The sequence below is a fragment of the Magallana gigas genome, chromosome 6, assembly GCF_963853765.1.
Source record: "Magallana gigas chromosome 6, xbMagGiga1.1, whole genome shotgun sequence".
NCBI classification, from domain to species: domain Eukaryota; kingdom Metazoa; phylum Mollusca; class Bivalvia; order Ostreida; family Ostreidae; genus Magallana; species Magallana gigas.
The window spans coordinates 1,665,775-1,684,168 of NC_088858.1; the positions used below are offsets into that span (position 1 = coordinate 1,665,775).

Genomic DNA, 18,394 nt, shown 5'->3' on the forward strand with positions numbered 1-18,394 from the left:
TTGACATGTGTTGAACTTAAGACTACAAACTGGTATATGTTTTTACTACAATGAACACAATGGGTTGACTTGGTATACTTTGATATACACATGTATCACAGTTGTCACCCAAGCTGACTTAAAACATACCAGTCCTGTATTATCTTAGCTGCTAAAACATGTTTTTCATACCAATATCCAATGTTGAACCTTAATCACCTAATATCTGTTATAAATTATAATTTCAAGCATTTTGATTTAACTATTGTAATCATAAAATTCATCAAAAATTAATAAGGCCTTTTTTTTTTTTTAGAGCAATTGATTAAATTACAATTACTTGTAATCAGAAAAATTGATGATAACTCATGATTATTCAGCAACCTGTGATTGATTACAGATTATGATTACTGATTACGATTACAGATTATGATTACTGATTACGATTACCCCTTCCCTGGTCATGTTCAGCTCATTGCTATAAAAATAATACAAAATTTGGAACTGAAGTCATTTATACACACTTTGGAAGAAAACCCTTAAGACCCTAAAGAAAAATTTCCTGACCAAAAGGAAGTTCATTTCTTCCTTATCCAAATACCATGAACATTTTCCACATCCTTTAAAATGGAGTCTTTCTCCAGCGAAATGTAAGTGCAATAAATAAATATCTTAATTTGCTTGTAAAATGTAAAATTTATGAGTGTATCTTTTATTTATAGCATGAATAAGAAAACAAAATGACAAGCATTCAATGTTTACATATCAAATTTGACAGACATCAGGGACTGCAGCACACGTCCGAGTCTGTGTTTGTGGGACTGTGTGAGATAGTGGGGACCTCACAACAGGTGGCAATCAGGAGGGAGACACAGGACATCAATGAGATGGTGGAGAACCGACTGATAACGAATGATAATCTCATTAGGATGATGAGTGGAAGTAGGAGAGAAGGGTTCAGACTGAAGGGATCAGATATTGACACCATGTACTGGTTCAACGACCACCGAGTGATCATGGACATGTCTCAGGCTGAGTATTACAACACACCCAATACAATATTGATTCTCTCTGACAGTTCTGAGAGTCCACCAGGATTCACTCTACTTCAGTTACTGACACCAACTACAACAGACGCACCAACTACAACAGACATGTTCGTCTATTTAGCACGTGTCAGAATGAAGAACAGAGTCTATATATCTAATTCTTTTTACAGACAAATAGCATGTTTATTAGGTCATGATAATGCTACTGTACATGGACCCTGTGGAAGTGCCAATGTAGGAGGACAAGAATATGACAATGCCTACTGTTTTGTTTGTGACTTTTGGCCTCCGTCTGCCTCCTCATGGATAGACAGATGTCACTCATGGCCTGATCCTGAGGTTGTTGATGACATTGTCAGAAATGGATGTCACTTTGTAGCAATAGGACATCCATTTGGACCCCATGAAAATGAAGAATGGAGAGTTTCTTTTTCACTGGCAGAATATAAACTAGTTTATTCAATGAACCACTGTCAGTTTTTGACATATGGTTTGTTAAAACTTTTCTTAAAAGAAGTTTTAAATCAACAATCAGAAGAAACCAATAAACTGTTGTGTTCCTATCACATGAAGACAACAGTTTTCTGGGCGATTCAACAAAACACACTACCTCACTGGTGTCCACAAAATCTCCTGGCCGGTTTCTGGGTCTGCTTTAAACTTCTCCTTAAATGGGTGTATAAAGGGATCTGCCCAAACTTTTTCATCCCACAAAACAACATGTTTCTGACCAAGGTCCATGGCTCAGCACAAAACAGATTGTTCCTACAGTTACATGAATTGTACAAGAAAGGTCTGGCCTGTCTGTTACAGAGTTCCTCTATCAGGTCCTACATCATTGATGTCCTGTACAATCCCAGACTTTCTATTTGTACAGATGAGAGTATGATTAGGTCTGAAGTTTATTATGATACAGAACTCGTCGAAGGGTCTTTTGTTTATGATCACTATATTGTGGCTAACAGAAACCTATGTGGTTTTACCAAAGCCATCCATACACTAGAAGAGTTGGTACATACACCCTTGTCACACTATCAAGTTGTTACATTACAGCACTATACAGCTAGTGTTTTAAAGAGTACTGCTTTTGCATTACAAAATATGTACACAAATACAGGTGTCAACAAACAGATGTATATTGCAGACAAACAGTCCTGTCACATGCTCAAATTAGCAGCCAAGTTTGGGTGTATTTCTGACATGTTGTACATTGCCATGTATTATTACAAGACACTCAGATACAGGGAAGCTTTATCTGTTATAGAGATGACAAAGGTCAAGTTAGCACAGCCATATCTGATGTATCATGGACATGTAGACAGAGAGAGGTATACTGAGGCTGTAGGGAGACAGTCCTGGTCTACAAAGATCAGACAGGCTGTAGCACTGGATATCAGACTTAACAGAAAAATCTGTTATATCAGTGAACTAATTCCAGAACAAAAGCGTGCTGTATTGAGATATACAGCATTTTTACAGATCCCAGTGTTTGTTATGTTACACTTTCTAGAATTCTTGTGTTACAGACACATTGATACAGCATTATCACTAGCAGCTCTAGATGAGCTACAGGTCCTAGTCCACCACGATCAGGGACGGTATGTATGTAATATTTCCAGAGACATCTCCTGGGAGATCCTGGGGATCTGTCATCAGATCACAGGGAACCTCCAGGCTGCTCTATACTCATACCAACAGTCACTCACACAGTATCCATTTCATTGCATACACACTGCTACACAGAGGAGAATACAGGACATAGTTCGGTAAACACAACACCAGTATACAGAGGATCTGCCTTTAGATTGAAAAGCCTAGATTAACAAAATCAGGATGAATAGTTTAAGACAATAAAGGCAAGGTAACAATCCCCTATCAAAATAGTTCTTGAATCACTTATGCCTTGTCCATCTCTTAGCAGTTTATCTAACTTTTCTGAAGTTGTTAAATTTGGGTTTGTTAGCAATACACCAGGGAAACAGCAATACAATTTACTTCTATGCTTGACCAATAATTGATGACAGTGAATGTGCTTTGTTTTGATGTATATGTTTCATTTATATTGATGTTCCTGTTCCATTTACATTGATATTCTATATTTATTGATGTTCCTGTTCCATTTACATTGATATTCTATATTTATTGATGTTCTGCTCCATTTGTATTGATGTTCAGTTCCATTTTTATTGATGTTCTGCTCCATTTGTATTGATGTTCAGTTCCATTTTAATTGACGTTCCTGTTCCATTTGCATTGATGTTCCATTTTTATATAAGGTTCCTGTTACATTTTTATTGATGTTCCTGTTCCATTTTTATTGATGTTCTATTTTTTATGCTTCTGTTCAATTTGTGTTGGTTGTTCCATTTGTATTGATGTTTTGTTTGACATATAAGGTTCCTGTATCGAGTGTTTTAATGTACCATTTGTTATCATGCACAATTTTTATTGATATTCCATTTGTATTGATGTTCCTGTTCAAATTGTATTGATGTTCCATTTGTTTTAATGTTCTTGTTCTGTTTGTTTTGATGTACCATTTGATATGATGTACCATTTGTATTGATGTACCATTTGTTTTGACGTTCCATTTGATTTGATGTACCATTTGTTTAGATGTTTCATTTGTTTTGTTGTTCCATATGTTTTGATATATGTGGTAGAGTGTTATTTTTAATTTGTTTTTATTTAAATAATTATCAAATGCAACTAATAATTTCTACAATTCGCGTTTTTGAATATCTGCGATATTTTGACTTTCCGTAATTAATAAAAGCATACAATATTTTTGGTTTTTATTTTACTTATTCATATAAGTCCTGAGGGTAGTATATAGATCCTTGTTTTTCATTGGTTGAGATGGTTTCCCGCAAAGTTCTTTGTGCTGGTCAGTAATAGATCAATAGTTTTTCAGCCAGTTGAGATATTTTGACCTCCTGACTATTTTCAATAATAAATCACAAAAGACTCCAGGACAGTGACTGTAAGTTGACCTTCGTTTTCATACTAATTCCCTATTTTCCATTAATTAATTTGTTTCTTACTTTTAATGTAATTTTAATGCAATATACTGAGTTTCAATTAATAATAATCAAATTAAGCTTTGATTGAATCAAAGTACATGTATATGAAAGTTTTTATATCAGTCTTGTATGTTTATTAATAGGGCTATCTTCGTTCAGTATTCACCCATTAATCGGGTATTGTACCATTTGGAACCCTGATCCATAATCAGGTATACATGCATAGAAATATATATATTATATATTATGCATAAGAGCTGTATAACTCGTATGATTATTATTTATAAATGTGTATGTGAACTCATTAATGTTCAAGTTCTTATATAAATACGTGTATATCACTTTGATAAACTAGAAAACTGACCAGTCAGGAAGGGCCGCGCTACGACAATCAATATAGAGAAGTGAAAAAAACTTTGAATTCCATCCTCTTTATATTAACAATGATGAAAAATAAATGCCCGGCAGAAGATGTAAAGAACTGGAATATATAGGATCTCGTGATTTTTTAGTTGGATATGATTTTAATCCAACAATTAAAGTGTTTTTTCTTAAGCCTTAGTGAGGGGATAAAACACACAAGTTGGATAAAAATCATATTATACTACAAATCATATGAGATTCTATTTATCCCATGTTTTATACACCACAATCAATGTTTACACTGTTTATAAAACTCCACATTATTTTACTTCATTATGCCTACGCAAATCCCATTGTAAAGTCACAACTGTGGGATATCAAAAAAATATCCAATGAGTCATATCCACGGGATAAAGTGGGTTAACATGGGATGAAATAAAATTTGTTAAAAAAACAAAGAATTGATACCAATGCAATGATACCTCGGCAAACAAACATCACTTGCAGACACATGTGTACGGTAATACATATAACAGATAAAGACAGACCTTAGATTTTCTGAAACAGGCAAGATAATTAATCTCAGGGGATTAATTATCCTGCTCTCATCCATTTATTGAATTTAATCAGGGCTTACAGAAGGAATATTTTTCAGGTACTATTCTTAAGTTTCCTTTAACATAAACATAGCAACCAAATACAACAACAACACCAAAACATCCATTAAAAAAGAAAAAAAAACAAGAATAAAAAAACTGATATCTAATAAAAAAATTTTTTAATTTATTGTAATTCATTTATTTTTTTTTATTTTACAGAATATAAGTATTTGGACTAGAATGAAATATATTCTTTATCAAATACCATCCTTTAAACTGAGGGTTAAAAATATAAAGGTGCAGCTCATGGAATGAGAGTTTAATTTGCTTCAAAACAAACATCAGTGCAGACAAAGGTGTTCATTAATCTTGATATGACAGATAGAGATAAGCCTCTAAATTTTCTGCAGCAGGCAAGATAATTAATCCCAGGGGATTAATTGTTCTGCTCTCTCATCCTTTTCTTCTAAATTTACAATAGATTTATTTTTTCAGAAATGACAGAATGGGGTTATTATCTGATTACCTGTTAAAATTAACAGCATTAAGGCAGAAAAAAATAAAATAAATAATTAAAAAATAAAATAGTGAAAAAGGATATCTTAATATATATCTTGATTTTAGAATTCAATAAAATTATCATAAATCATTGTATACGGTATTTTAACCAAAATAAAATATCAATATTATATTTCAAATCCATATTTCAAAGAATGTACACAATACTACACATCATTCAAAATTGACCTTAACTTAAAAACAAAGTTCATTTGCAGACACAGGCAGTGCAGTAATTAATCTCAATGAGACAGATAAAGATAAAGCTTAGGATTTTCTTCCTGTGGAAGGTTAATTAATCCCAAAGGACAAATATTGTACAGCCTTCCATGTACATTCTCAGCAGTTATCTCTCTTTGCCCATTCATTCTCAGCAGTTATCTCTCTTTGCCCATTCATTCTTATGCATAGTTAGGAATCTACCCCACCACCCCAGCTCCAAACCAGAAGACATAGAGAACCAAACTTAGCATCAAAATATGTATTTCTGCCTACTGAACTACCATACCAAATTTGAACTTGAATGGGCAACCATAAAAAAAGTTATTAGAAAAAAACAGGAAATTTGTGGACGGAAGAGTGACAGACGGACAGACAGAAGGACGGACAGACAGAGTGATTACTATAGGGCACCCCTAAATCCTTGCGGGGCCCTAATAATAATAAATCATTGAATTAATCATAACAAGTGAAAAGCTGTCAATGTGACAGCAAACCAGGTTTTCTTTTATTTGAACCGTATCCATAATCCATGTCAACCCTGAATTGATAAACACTACCAACTGTATCCAGTGAAATGGAGTACCCAACATGCAATATTTTGCAAAAAAATTACTAAGTTTAAAAGCTGGTATTTTTTTCATAAATTATCAAAAATCAAAATCCTAGCAATATGCACACGTCTGATATATGTACAAATGATCTGCAAAAGAACAACTTCTTATCTTGAAAACTGTAGGAGGAGTTATCCGTACAATGAGGGTACCCTATATGCAATATTTTGTCCAAAAAGATTCTTCCAGAAAAGTTTAAGCTTTTCTGGCCCACTGGTTTTTGAGAAGAAGATTTTTGAAAGATATCAACAAATTTTTAATAATTCTTAATTATCTCTTTTTGAAAAAGGCATGGCCCTTCATTTTATCAACTTGAATCCCCTTTAACTAAAAATGGTTTGTGCCAAGTTTAGCTGAAATTGGCCCAATAGTCAAAAATGTAAAAAGTTTACAGACAGACAAAAATAGATCAGAAATAGCTCAGGTGAGCTGAAATCTATATTAATGTTCAATGTTAGATTATATGGAATTATCTGTTCTTATTTCATTGCAGAATAGACTGAAATTGGGACAATAGGGGTCTTAATTTTGTAATCTGTTCCCACCAAATATATGGTATAAAATAATGGATGGAGAACTACATATAAGGACATGTCTTTTAATCTAGATAATCTACCTCAGAGTTCCAACCACTTTAATCTAGATAATCTACCTCAGAGTTCCGACCACTTCAATCTAGATAATCTACCTCAGAGTTCCGACCACTTTGTGTCGTATTGTTCCTATGTGTTTCTTTCCCATCAGTTTAATGATGGCCGTCAAACTCTCCATGGTCTACAAAGACAAACACACATCAAAAATAAAGATCTTTAAAAAATGGACATTATGGACAAATTAATCATATCTTGAAAGAATAACTTTCTCAAAGTTTACTTCTATAAAAAAAATTCTTCTTTAAGTTGTAATGAAGTGCAAAAAAACAAAGAGTTATGAATTCTGAATAAGTTGTTTGTTAATAAAGTTCAGTGATCATCATTATCATTAACTTGTCTTATATCAGCCTGCATTATCAACCCCCATCCCCCGACTGATTGACATAAAGAAAGGTCGGAGTAACTATCCACTGACCAGCCTTTTGTCTGACAGGGGTATCCTGGCATTCAGAAGCTGGGAGTCGAAGAACGCTATCACCCCCAACAGTCGCGGCTGGAGGTAATCGGCCATTTGTTCCGACGTCTTTATGTCCTTGGGACCTGAGTAATTGTGGTCGTAGGTCGACAGGTGCCGAAGTCCGTTAAACACCTTTATTCCAGAAAAAACAATTCAACTCATTCATTTACCAATTAAGGGCCCTCAACACAGGCAACAAGATACAATATATTGTGAACACTCATATAATGTCACATATATGCGAGTTCAAATAAACATACATTATAAAAAAATAAATTTAAGTTTAATCCCATATTTGGTCAGAACGATGGTAATCGGTTACGAAATCAATAATCAGTTGGTCACATATAGAATGTTGCATATCTTAGTCAATTTAACATATCTTCGGAAACATTGGTATCTGATCAAATTAAATTGGGGACAATTAAGGCCCTGAGGCTAAGATTGTGAGGATATATTAGGCATGGGTGTTAATTATAATGATTGTTAAAACAACATGTAGTTGCAGTGCCTACTCAGCTTTTATTTAATCATTAATGAATGATATTCAACCACTGTTCAGTACCATAACAATAATAAATATTGTACTTACTTACTTTCAATGTGTTTATTTTACTTTTTATTCATTTAACATATCAATTATTACATTGCAAACACTTTTGTTAATTTTGGACACATACATTTACACATGTAACTATGATAATAAAGGGTGTATATTTCTAACGGAAGATCTAGAAACGTGTCATAGACAAACCTTAATTGACCATGTCCAATCACATCTCCTCTAATGCATACTTTGAAATTTCGGACAGGGAAATTATTTCACGACTGTTTCTTGTTTTAGATTTTTTTCTTGAAAATTTCTATGATGCATAATTCTCATATAACATCATGACTTACGTACGTAGAGAATATTCCTATTGTGCTTTCTGTTGCGTTAATGACAATATTTACCTTTGCAAATATGATTCCTTATATGAACCTATATATAGAATAGCAAAAGCATCCAATTCTGTATGAACTTTTTCATGACGTCACAATGCTCAGAGCACGTGCTTATCGCTTGTATGGATTATTGTAAACATAAAATCTCGGTAATATTAACAGTTCTGAACAATTTGTCTTTTTCATACGTAAATATAAGTAATAAACAGCAATGTTATCATAAATTAAACAGACTGAAAACCACTCACCTGGCTGTAGTGGGTACTGAGATACAACAGAAGCTCTTGATGAACCACCTGGAAATTCATCCTCAGCAGCTCAGCCAGTTCCAGGTCTGTTTCATTCTGAATCGATGTAAGAAGAGGAACATTGTGAAGGAATACACAGCTAAAGTATAAGCACAAATGGAGGAAAAAGGAATACATAGCTAAAGTATAAACACAAATGGATGAGAATTCCTACAGCTCTACTCACCTGAAGAAAGATAATGGCTCTCTCCATTTCACTTCTCTGGCAGAAACAGACAAGGTAGGCAAAGACATGCTTGATGTATTCCAAGAGCAGCTTCATACGGCTCTGAATGACAAAACAAGAAGCATTTTTAGTCCCAACACAAGAAAGCATAAACTTGCATCTACATGGTCTCATACATGCCTGACACAACATTCAATGTGTTCAAGTAAAATGATAAATGTTTCACACAATATTCTGTAAGGCCATAAAAAATTAATTACTTGGTTCTCAGGCCAATATGTTAAAAAAACAAATGTGGCTCGGTGGTGGTGTATTTTTCTTTTTATTTCAAAAAAAAAAACACCAAATTTTTTATTTCAACAAAGTGCAATTCTTACCAAAATGCAGAAAAGCAAAGAAACAAATAGAAACCTTACAGTCAATGTATTGTTTTTAGATTTATTTGCTCAAACTGAATGAAATAAACAAATCATCACATTCTTCAGAAAACATCACAGGTACTAGGTTGGAGAAAGCCCATTGTTAAAGCATTATTAGATATGGACTTACCCGTAGATCCAGTACAGAGGCCATCATTATAAGGACTTACCGGTAGATCCAGTACAGAGGCCATCATTATAAGGACTTACCGGTAGATCCAATATAGTGGCAATCATTAATAGGACTTACCAGTAGATCCATGACAGTGGCAATCATTATAAGGACTTACCGGTAGATCCAGTACAGTGGCCATCATTATAAGGACTTACCGGTAGATCCAATATAGTGGCAATCATTAATAGGACTTACCAGTAGATCCAGGACAGTGGCAATCATTATAAGGACTTACCGGTAGATCCAGTACAGTGGCCATCATTATAAGGACTTACCAGTAGATCCAATATAGTGGCAATCATTAATAGGACTTACCAGTAGATCCAGGACAGTGGCAATCATTATTAGGACTTACCGGTAGATCCAGTAGAGTGGCAATCATTATTAGGACTTACCGGTAGATCCAGTACGTGGCCATCATTATAAGGACTTACCGGTAGATCCAGTACAGTGGCAATCATTTAAAGGACTTACCGTTAGATCCAGTACAGTGGCCATCATTATAAGGCTTTACCGGTAGATCCAGTAAAGTGGCAATCATTATAAGGACTTACTGGTAGATCCAGGACAGTGGCAATCATTATAAGGACTTACCGGTAGATCCAGTACAGTGGCAATCATTTTAATGAGAGAGGAGGCTTCTGTGGATGCAGTGCTGACCAGCTGGGGGATCATACACTTCCCGGCCGCCTGTTCAAACAGACACACAAACCTGTTACTTCATCAGAAAGATTGTGAGGCAGACAAAAACGGGTTGGACACATGATCTATCCAGAAGATTTTATCATATACCAACCAAGTTCATATCCTGGTGAACTTTTTAACATTGCTGCTTCTTACTTATATTAATGTTTGAGAAAGGCAAATCTTTCAGAATTACTAATATAACTGTATTTATGTTTGCAAATAATGCAAATGACAAGCACATGCAGCAAATCATTGTGATGTCATTAAAAAGTTCTGAAATGAACAGAAATTAACATTTTATTGTTCTACATGTTCATATACATGTAAGGAAACATGCAAGTGTTAATATAAGAAATTAAACACTGACTGAGAGGACGTAATCACTGATTTTGTAGAAGTTAATATTTTATGAATTAAACACTGACTTTAAGGAAGTTAACACTGACTTTAAGGAATTTAACACTGACTTTAAAGGGGCATGGTCACGATTTTGGTCAAAAATTATTTTTCTGATTTTAAAATTTACAATGCTTTAGAAAGGCATTTTTGATAGGCAACCGAAATTTGAGTGTCATTTGTTGAGTTATAAGCGGGTTACAGAGCTTGAAATTCTTCGCTATGTAAACAATGCGTTTGTTTACATTTTGAATGATGAAGTAAAAATTTCAGTTTTAAACCTAAAACAAATGTGTTAAATGATAGAAACTGATCATCTATGATTAAAATAAATAAAAACATAGACAAATAAGCTGGAAAAATATTTTTTTACTAATATATATGTAAACAAAAACAGGATACGAGCCTTGTTTACATGACCAAGAATTGTGAGCCCTGTATCTTGCTTATAAATCTATGAATGACTCTCAGATTTCATTTGATCATTAGAAATGCATTTCTAAAGCATTGTTATTAATAAAAACATAAAAACAGAATTTGACCAAAATGGTGACCATGTCTTAAGGAAGTTAACACTGACTTTAAGGAAGTTAAGGAATTAAACACTGACTTTACGAAAATTAACCCTGACTTTAAGGAAGTTAACACTGACTTTTAGGAAGTTAACACTGACTTTAAGGAAGGCCTTGCAGTCCCTGAAGTCCAGTACATCAGCCACATCCCTCAGGATCTCATCCGCTGATCGTCCACCTCCACTTTTCTGGGAGTCCAACATCGCCGTCACCAAAAACTGATAAAAACGCACATACAATGTATCTTCTCAAAAGGTGGTCTTTATTTCACACATAAGCTACCAGAACCTGTACTTAAAATTTTTGTTGCATCATTTTGAAATGCCTACCTTACAGATTTCCTGCCTGGAGTTGAGAAACAAGTTCTGTGTTTTTGTTTTCTTGTACCTAGCCACTGAATTCAGCTGAAAGGTAACCAACAACTTTTGTTTACACAGAACAACAGATTCAGATTTATCTTCGACATGATAATCATAACTGCTCCATCTTGACTTTTTTCAACCTGTTTGCTGTTGCTAAGCAATAACTGCTGTGATCTCTTATTAATACGCTATAGTTGCTATGATCTGACATAGCACTTTTTAAAAGCTTAAGTTGCTATTATCTGCCATTAAGAGAGCACATTTTCTCACCTGTTGATAAGCAATAGCTGCTATGACCTGTCCCTTGGAGAACATGTTTTCCAGCAGACTGATGATGACCACCAACAGGAGTTCATCCTCTGCCACTCTGTATCAAGTACACAAACAACTTCTGTATACTCATAGCAAAATTTGCTTCAGTGACACAGGTGAACATCTAACAATCATCATAACGTTAGAAGTGCACATAATTTTAGCATACCCTGTGAGGTAAAATCTGATAAAAATTGTTATAAAACATAGAATTGTTCTAAAAACATAATTATGTCTTTTATCAAAAATAAGAGTTGTCTGTCTTATCAAGGAGGTCAGTGTACAGTACAGCTCACGAGTATCCCGACAAAAACACCGACCACCGTGTTTGAAAGTCCACGCTGAGCGTGGAAGTGTCGGTACCTTTGATCTATTGTTCTCTGTTACGGCCACAGAACGAGAAAAAACACGGTGCGACACGGTGCAACGCGATGCAACACGGAGAATAACACGGTGTAACACACGGTATTTACCTGTGAAAAAAGGAGGATTTAGGAATAAAACTTATAAAGAATGAAATATTTATTGATGTACGCAAGAAAATCAAAGACAAAGAAATAGAAATAAATAAAAATTTTATGCACGCAATTTTCAGACGTATGCGATTGACACAGTTGATTTTTGTTAATATCAAAAATCGATATCGCCCACATAAAGGTTTGATCAATTAAAACACTAACACTTTCTTTTCCTTTTTAAAATTCAAATAAACGGTTCTATAAGTTTTTGTTTCAGTCCGTTTTTAAACGTAGTAGTAATCGTAGTTACTGTAGTTTGGCAGTTTTAATAGTGCATTAAACCATAACTGTGATCTTTTCTCACTTATACTCTATTCAACGATAACAAATCTAACGGGTTGTTGAAAACAAATGCACTTTCTCTAAATAATATAATTATACAGCTTTATATCTAATATATTTTCAAATTTTCTTTCTTTTATACATATGTGTGATGTACTTGTCCATGTAGTACCGCACGGTACATATTCATAGCGCTAAGAATCCGTGGATCGGTTCTTGAATTTTTTTTTATTTTATCTTTATAGCAACTTGAATTTAAAAACTATTTGTGTTCCAAGAAACTACTCAGTATTGCAATAATTACTGTTTGATTGTTTAATGATCGTCATATGAGAGAGAGAGAGAGAGAGAGAGAGAGAGAGAGAGAGAGAGAGAGAGAGAATACCAGTATAAGTTTAATTTAAGTACATTTCACTTGTAATTCAGTGTAATAAGTTAGATTTATAGTTTCCATTATATTGAACCCTTTTCCCTAAAATTGCGATAGAATATATGCAGTCAGGGTCCACGTGCTATCCCTGTCAATCAAATCAGCCCGCGAGATAGACCACGTGCTCCTTCCATGATATGGAAAAAATGTCGTTCTATTGTTTTTTTAAGTCCGCAAAATAGAAAAATGTTTAACAATGAGGTATTCAGTGTTTGAAATGTTTAGTGTCTTCATTCTTATACTGCATGCATGAGGGTTATAATATTTCGTTGTAAAATCTCTCTCTCATTCTCTCTCTCTCTCTCTGTACTTTTGTGCAACTTTTTTTGAATTATAAGAGTTCTATTTGTATGAATTTAATTCATTTATTTTAGATCCATGGTTTTAATAACGATTTCAACACAATGACTAAAAGTTTGTAAAGTTCACGATGTAATAAGATTTTTCGTTAAAATTTCGACGCTATTTCCCATCAATAAAGTTGTGTTTATTATAAATGCTTGCAAAAAGTTACCGGTATTATCTCATTCATCTTTTTAATCAATCAGGTTTTTTTGTACATACATGTATGTGTACCCGGTAAATAATTTCTTATCGCAAGTTAATACTTTGTGAAATTCCCGCATTTATAGAGTTGCTGAATTGTTCCCCGGATCCACGCGCCGATAGTCTTACGTGTAGTTGTTTGTGTACATATCTAGAGACATTTTGTTTGTTTGTTAGAGATTAGGAAAAATCATTGAACTAACAAAGTAGAAGTAAGATATATTCAGACCATACACACGACGGGTTGTGATGAGTTACCAAACAGGTGTACGCGGAAAGGTGTGAATAACGGCATCTCGAGTACACCTGTTCAGACGTCCAAATATACACACAGTTAGTTGTAAATTCCAATGACACCTAACAAGACAGACAATAACACCTGTTGTGTATAGAACCCAAGATGAAAGACAATGCTGTGTATCTGTGATTTTTTCATGTGAAATCACGAGGCCATTACGAGCTATACGGAAATAAAGTTGAAAATTATTTTATGAAATGCGGGTATATTTTTAATACATGTACAATGCTTGAATATATTTTAAAAAGGGTTTGTACATTTATTTATCTATAATCTATAATTTAAAAGTGATTTTTGTTTATTTATTGCTACATAAATAGCTGAAGTCCAAATTATTCGAGTCACCGGTAATATGGGGTTGTTATTTACTACAGCACATCAACAGCACATGTTTTTAGAAAAACATGATCTGAAATGTTTTCATTTCTCATTTTTAATTGGTTAAAAGTAAGGCTGTAAATTAATTAATAAATCAAAAAGTGTTTACAGATAAGACGTTTAAGCTCCCGACATTTTAATAGGATCGTCAGTTACAACATCATGTGTGTTTAGAAAAAAACCAAGATGAATTAAATTGATTTAAATTTTGATTATATATTAATTGATTATTAAATATTTATTTCAATTTATTTAAGAACAAATGAATTAAAAGGTATCCATTTACGTCGAGTTTTCAGATCACAAAAAATTAATTTCACGTTGACAGCCTCGACAATTTTCTGGGTCCGTGCAACTTAAGTCGACATTCTTTTTTTTTAATATGAAAAAGATATATATGTTTCAACCCTTGTTTAGCCATAATTTCTTTATTTCTAAACACACGCTTTTTCTATCAACGTCTCAGGTAACGATATCCACGGAGTGACACAGTGGCCACGGAGTTACACAGGCGGCCACGGTGTGACACGGTGCTTTTTCTTGAATTTTCCAATACACATACACGGTGTCACACCGTGTGCACGGTGCGACACAGACCGTTTTCCACCGTGTTTTTTACACGGTGGGTGTCGGGATACTCGTGAGCTGTACTGTACCTTAACACAGGAAACAAATCTAGAAAAAAGTTAACAGGCATTGATGGGAAGATAAAACAATTTCTTCATAAAGTTTTACAATTGTAGACTATGAATAACCCAAGCTCTGATTTGGGCCTCACCTGCCGATCTGTGCGATGGTCAAGATAACAGTCTGTTGAAGCCGAACATTTCCCTGTAACCTTGCTGACTCCAGGGTCTCTTTCAGAGTACGGACAATTAGTTGATTGGAATCACTGCTTCCTTCCCCCACCATCGAACCAATCACCCTACTGTAGAATCAAACCCAGGAAAAAAATCCAAGAAAATAAACAGTTGTTTCAAAGACATTGAGTACTCTGTTGAAATGCAGAGCTGTTAAAATTTTGCAAGAGTTTATTGATCAATAGAATAAAATCCAACCTGAACTGTTCACATTGAGGTTGGTCACTGATTTAAGACTCACCTGAACTGTTCACATTGATGTTAGTCACTGATTAAAGACTCACCTGACTATTCACATTGATGTTGGTCACTGATTAAAGACTTACCTGAACAGTTCGCGGACATTGAAGTCTGAGTCCTGGATTAGGTTTAGACAGATCTTTAGCATGGTAATGGTGGCAGTGTTGTTGCTTCGTACACCGATGTGTCCAAAGATACGCTCCAGACTACAGCTTATCAACCCTGTCACAGTCATCACAAAACAAATACAGTAAAACATGGTTATAACGAAGCACCAGGGACGGGCCATTTTGCTTTGTTACAAGCATAATTCATTATATCCCTCAAGTTTACAACATGTAATAAAGTCACAGGGAATGATAATCATTTCACTGTAAGCGTCAATTCAATAAAAGCGTGTTCTCTATAACCGTGTTTTACTGTATCAAGGAAATCTAGAGCTCTTAATAAGAGATATCTGTGTAATTATGCCATGATAAATCACATCCAATAAATGTGAACAATGTATCAGTTTTTGGTTACGAGATATCTGAAGTGTGTAATTATGCTATGATTAAATCACATCCAATAAATGTGAACAATGTATCAGTGTTTTGTTATGAGATAATTGTGTAATTATGTTATGATTAAATCCCATCCAATAAATGTGAACAATGTATCAGTGTTTTGTTACGAGATATCTGTGTAATTATGCTATGATTAAATCACATCTAATAAATGTAAACAATGTATCAGTGTTTTGTTACGAGATGCAAAATTCATACTCTCTGTCTGACCAAAGTGTTGTCAGATATGAGATGTTTAATCTAAATGTTGATATACAAGATTAATGCTTGCCGAGTTTGCTCTGAATGTTATGAGAAAAGCACTGAGTTTGTTCTGAATATTGTAATATGAAATGAACATTTACTGAGATACCGTATTTTTCCGACGATTAGTCGGTATTTTTTTCCTCTGAAGCAGAGCACCCGACTTATCGTCTTGTTCGACTTGTCGTAGGCTCGTAGTCAGAAATTTTTTAAAAATAGCATTAAAAATCTTGGTTTTAATCATCTTGAGTTGGCTGTGTGATTGAAAATTACGTTGTTGAATTCACTGTTCATCTTTAATAATTATCATTTTCACTCATCTGTCAACACTTAAATACATAATAATAACAACAGTTATTAAAAAATGTTACATTGTCTTTAATCAATTAAAAGTTATACCGTTCCGTTTTTATAAACACATCGTCACATGGTTCTATGTATCACTAGTAGGAAGATAACATTGCGCAGTAAAATTGAAACCAAGTTTGAATGGAAGAAAATATTGCAGTAGGTCCGGGGGATGTTTTTTTAAATTTAATTATTTAATTTGTAAAGTGTTGTTAGTGGAAAGTATAAATCAGAAATATTTAATGGTCAAATTCAATCTTAAAATACGTAATCGGCAATTATCAATACTACTGTTTATACAATAGGCTGACACCGTGTTAATAATCTTGCCCTAAGGCTGAGATCTTTACGGCAATTTCACTCCCTGTGTATATAAAGAGTACCGTTATAAGAGTGATTATAGTTCATTGAATAATTATTGTCCAATTCTTTGATTATTGTTAGATAATTTTTAAGGAAACGTATGTATGTCGTATATCGTCATTATCAAGTCGTACAAATGATCGATTTATTTCTAACAGTGTCTATGTAAAACAATAGCGTGTAACTGCATTACTGGATACAAAGTAAACAAGTTTCATCAAATCATAGTAATTGCTAAGCTTTCTGCACTTGAGATCCCCCTTTGAAGTCCGACACGAGACAGGTGCATGCCTATGACACCGGAAATTGTTAAACAAACATTGACCACGCGCCGAGTCAACAGGTGGCTGGTTACGTAATGGCGAATACACTGGCGATAGTCAGAGTGGATACTTATTTTAATGCTTGGGAATAAAATATTTCTGACAAAGTACCGTAAGTTTAGTTTTGCATAACACGCGATATCGGGAATTGTTTAAAATGCAAGCGACTTTGTAGAAGTTGCCGGTATTTGAAAATTTGATGGATAAGTATAAAGCGTAATTGTTTAAATGTTAATCATTAATAATAATTGGTAGCAATATCGGTGACATCGTGGCATCATACACTGATAATGTTACTGCAGTTTTATAGGCCATTTTGAAGTGATAAGATCGACGTATGGTCTGAGATTGACGTATCGTAGGATTTTGTTAAAATTTTGGCCAAGAATGGGCAATTCGACGAGTCGTCCGCATCGACGAGTCGTCGGGAAAATACGGTACTTGTATGAGACATTTAATCTAATTTTTTTTAATTGTATTGAAACAAACACTGAGTTTGTTCTAAATCTTGTGAGATGAACATTTACCAAGTTTGTTGAGAAGTGATGAGATGTGATTTGAACACTGACCGAGTTGTTCTGAATGTTGCGAGATGCAAGACAAAACTTACTGAGTTTGTGCTGAATGTTGCGAGATGTTAGAGAAACACTTACTGAGTTTGGGCTAATATTGTGAAATATAAGCCGAACATTTTTACTGATTTGAACACTTACCGAGTTTGTGCTAATGTTGTGAGATACAAGCCGAACATTTTTACCGATTTGAACACTTACTGAGTTTGTGCTAATGTTATGAGATATAAGCCAAACATTTTTACCGATTTGAACACTTACTGAGTTTGACTTGAGAATTACTGTTGGTAATAATTCCCACAAAAGGTAAAAACATATTTGGATCTACAAGTTTGGGTCTCTCCTTAGATGTACCACTTTCACTTTTATCTAAAAACCAAATAACTATTTACCAGTACATGCATGTGAATCAACAATAGAATACTTCAATTCTTCTCAATTGTAAATCAGCATAAAAAACTGTAAATTACTGAATGTTTAACTACTCACCCAACAGATTGTCACAACTGAGACACTGTATCTTGTGCTGGTGATCCACTAACCCATGCCTGTTGGTCTCCTTTCTGGAAAA

General features: G+C 34.1%; 2 protein-coding genes across 3 annotated transcripts in view; one reads left to right on the top strand and one right to left on the bottom strand.

The window, feature by feature from the left end:
* LOC105319069 (serine/threonine-protein kinase ATR) overlaps positions 1 to 18,394 on the bottom strand; it is a 108,179-nt gene that overhangs the window by 71,769 nt on the left and 18,016 nt on the right. For both annotated transcript variants that reach the window (XM_066087425.1, XM_066087424.1), the window contains exons 20-31: positions 18,313 to 18,386; positions 18,085 to 18,192; positions 15,495 to 15,630; positions 15,087 to 15,236; positions 11,815 to 11,911; positions 11,512 to 11,586; positions 11,284 to 11,400; positions 10,122 to 10,217; positions 8,934 to 9,035; positions 8,708 to 8,803; positions 7,473 to 7,646; positions 7,093 to 7,178 (exon numbers count right to left, since the gene is read on the bottom strand). In XM_066087425.1, the coding sequence (XP_065943497.1) occupies positions 7,093 to 7,178; positions 7,473 to 7,646; positions 8,708 to 8,803; positions 8,934 to 9,035; positions 10,122 to 10,217; positions 11,284 to 11,400; positions 11,512 to 11,586; positions 11,815 to 11,911; positions 15,087 to 15,236; positions 15,495 to 15,630; positions 18,085 to 18,192; positions 18,313 to 18,386 (1,311 nt within the window). The remainder of the gene's footprint in view (positions 1 to 7,092; positions 7,179 to 7,472; positions 7,647 to 8,707; positions 8,804 to 8,933; positions 9,036 to 10,121; positions 10,218 to 11,283; positions 11,401 to 11,511; positions 11,587 to 11,814; positions 11,912 to 15,086; positions 15,237 to 15,494; positions 15,631 to 18,084; positions 18,193 to 18,312; positions 18,387 to 18,394) is intronic.
* Positions 434 to 4,240, top strand: LOC105319054 (uncharacterized). The gene is made up of 2 exons (XM_011416454.4): positions 434 to 629; positions 758 to 4,240. The coding sequence occupies exons 1-2, from the start codon at positions 607 to 609 to the stop codon at positions 2,796 to 2,798; spliced, it is 2,064 nt and encodes a 687-aa protein (XP_011414756.3). The 5' UTR covers positions 434 to 606; the 3' UTR covers positions 2,799 to 4,240.

Bases quoted from the DNA above. Each gene is read 5' to 3' on its own strand.
- LOC105319054 (XM_011416454.4), top strand. From the start codon at position 607: ATGGAGTCTTTCTCCAGCGAAAT. The intron at 630-757 runs GTAAGTGCAATA...CAAATTTGACAG, and splicing joins GAGTCTTTCTCCAGCGAAAT to ACATCAGGGACTGCAGCACA.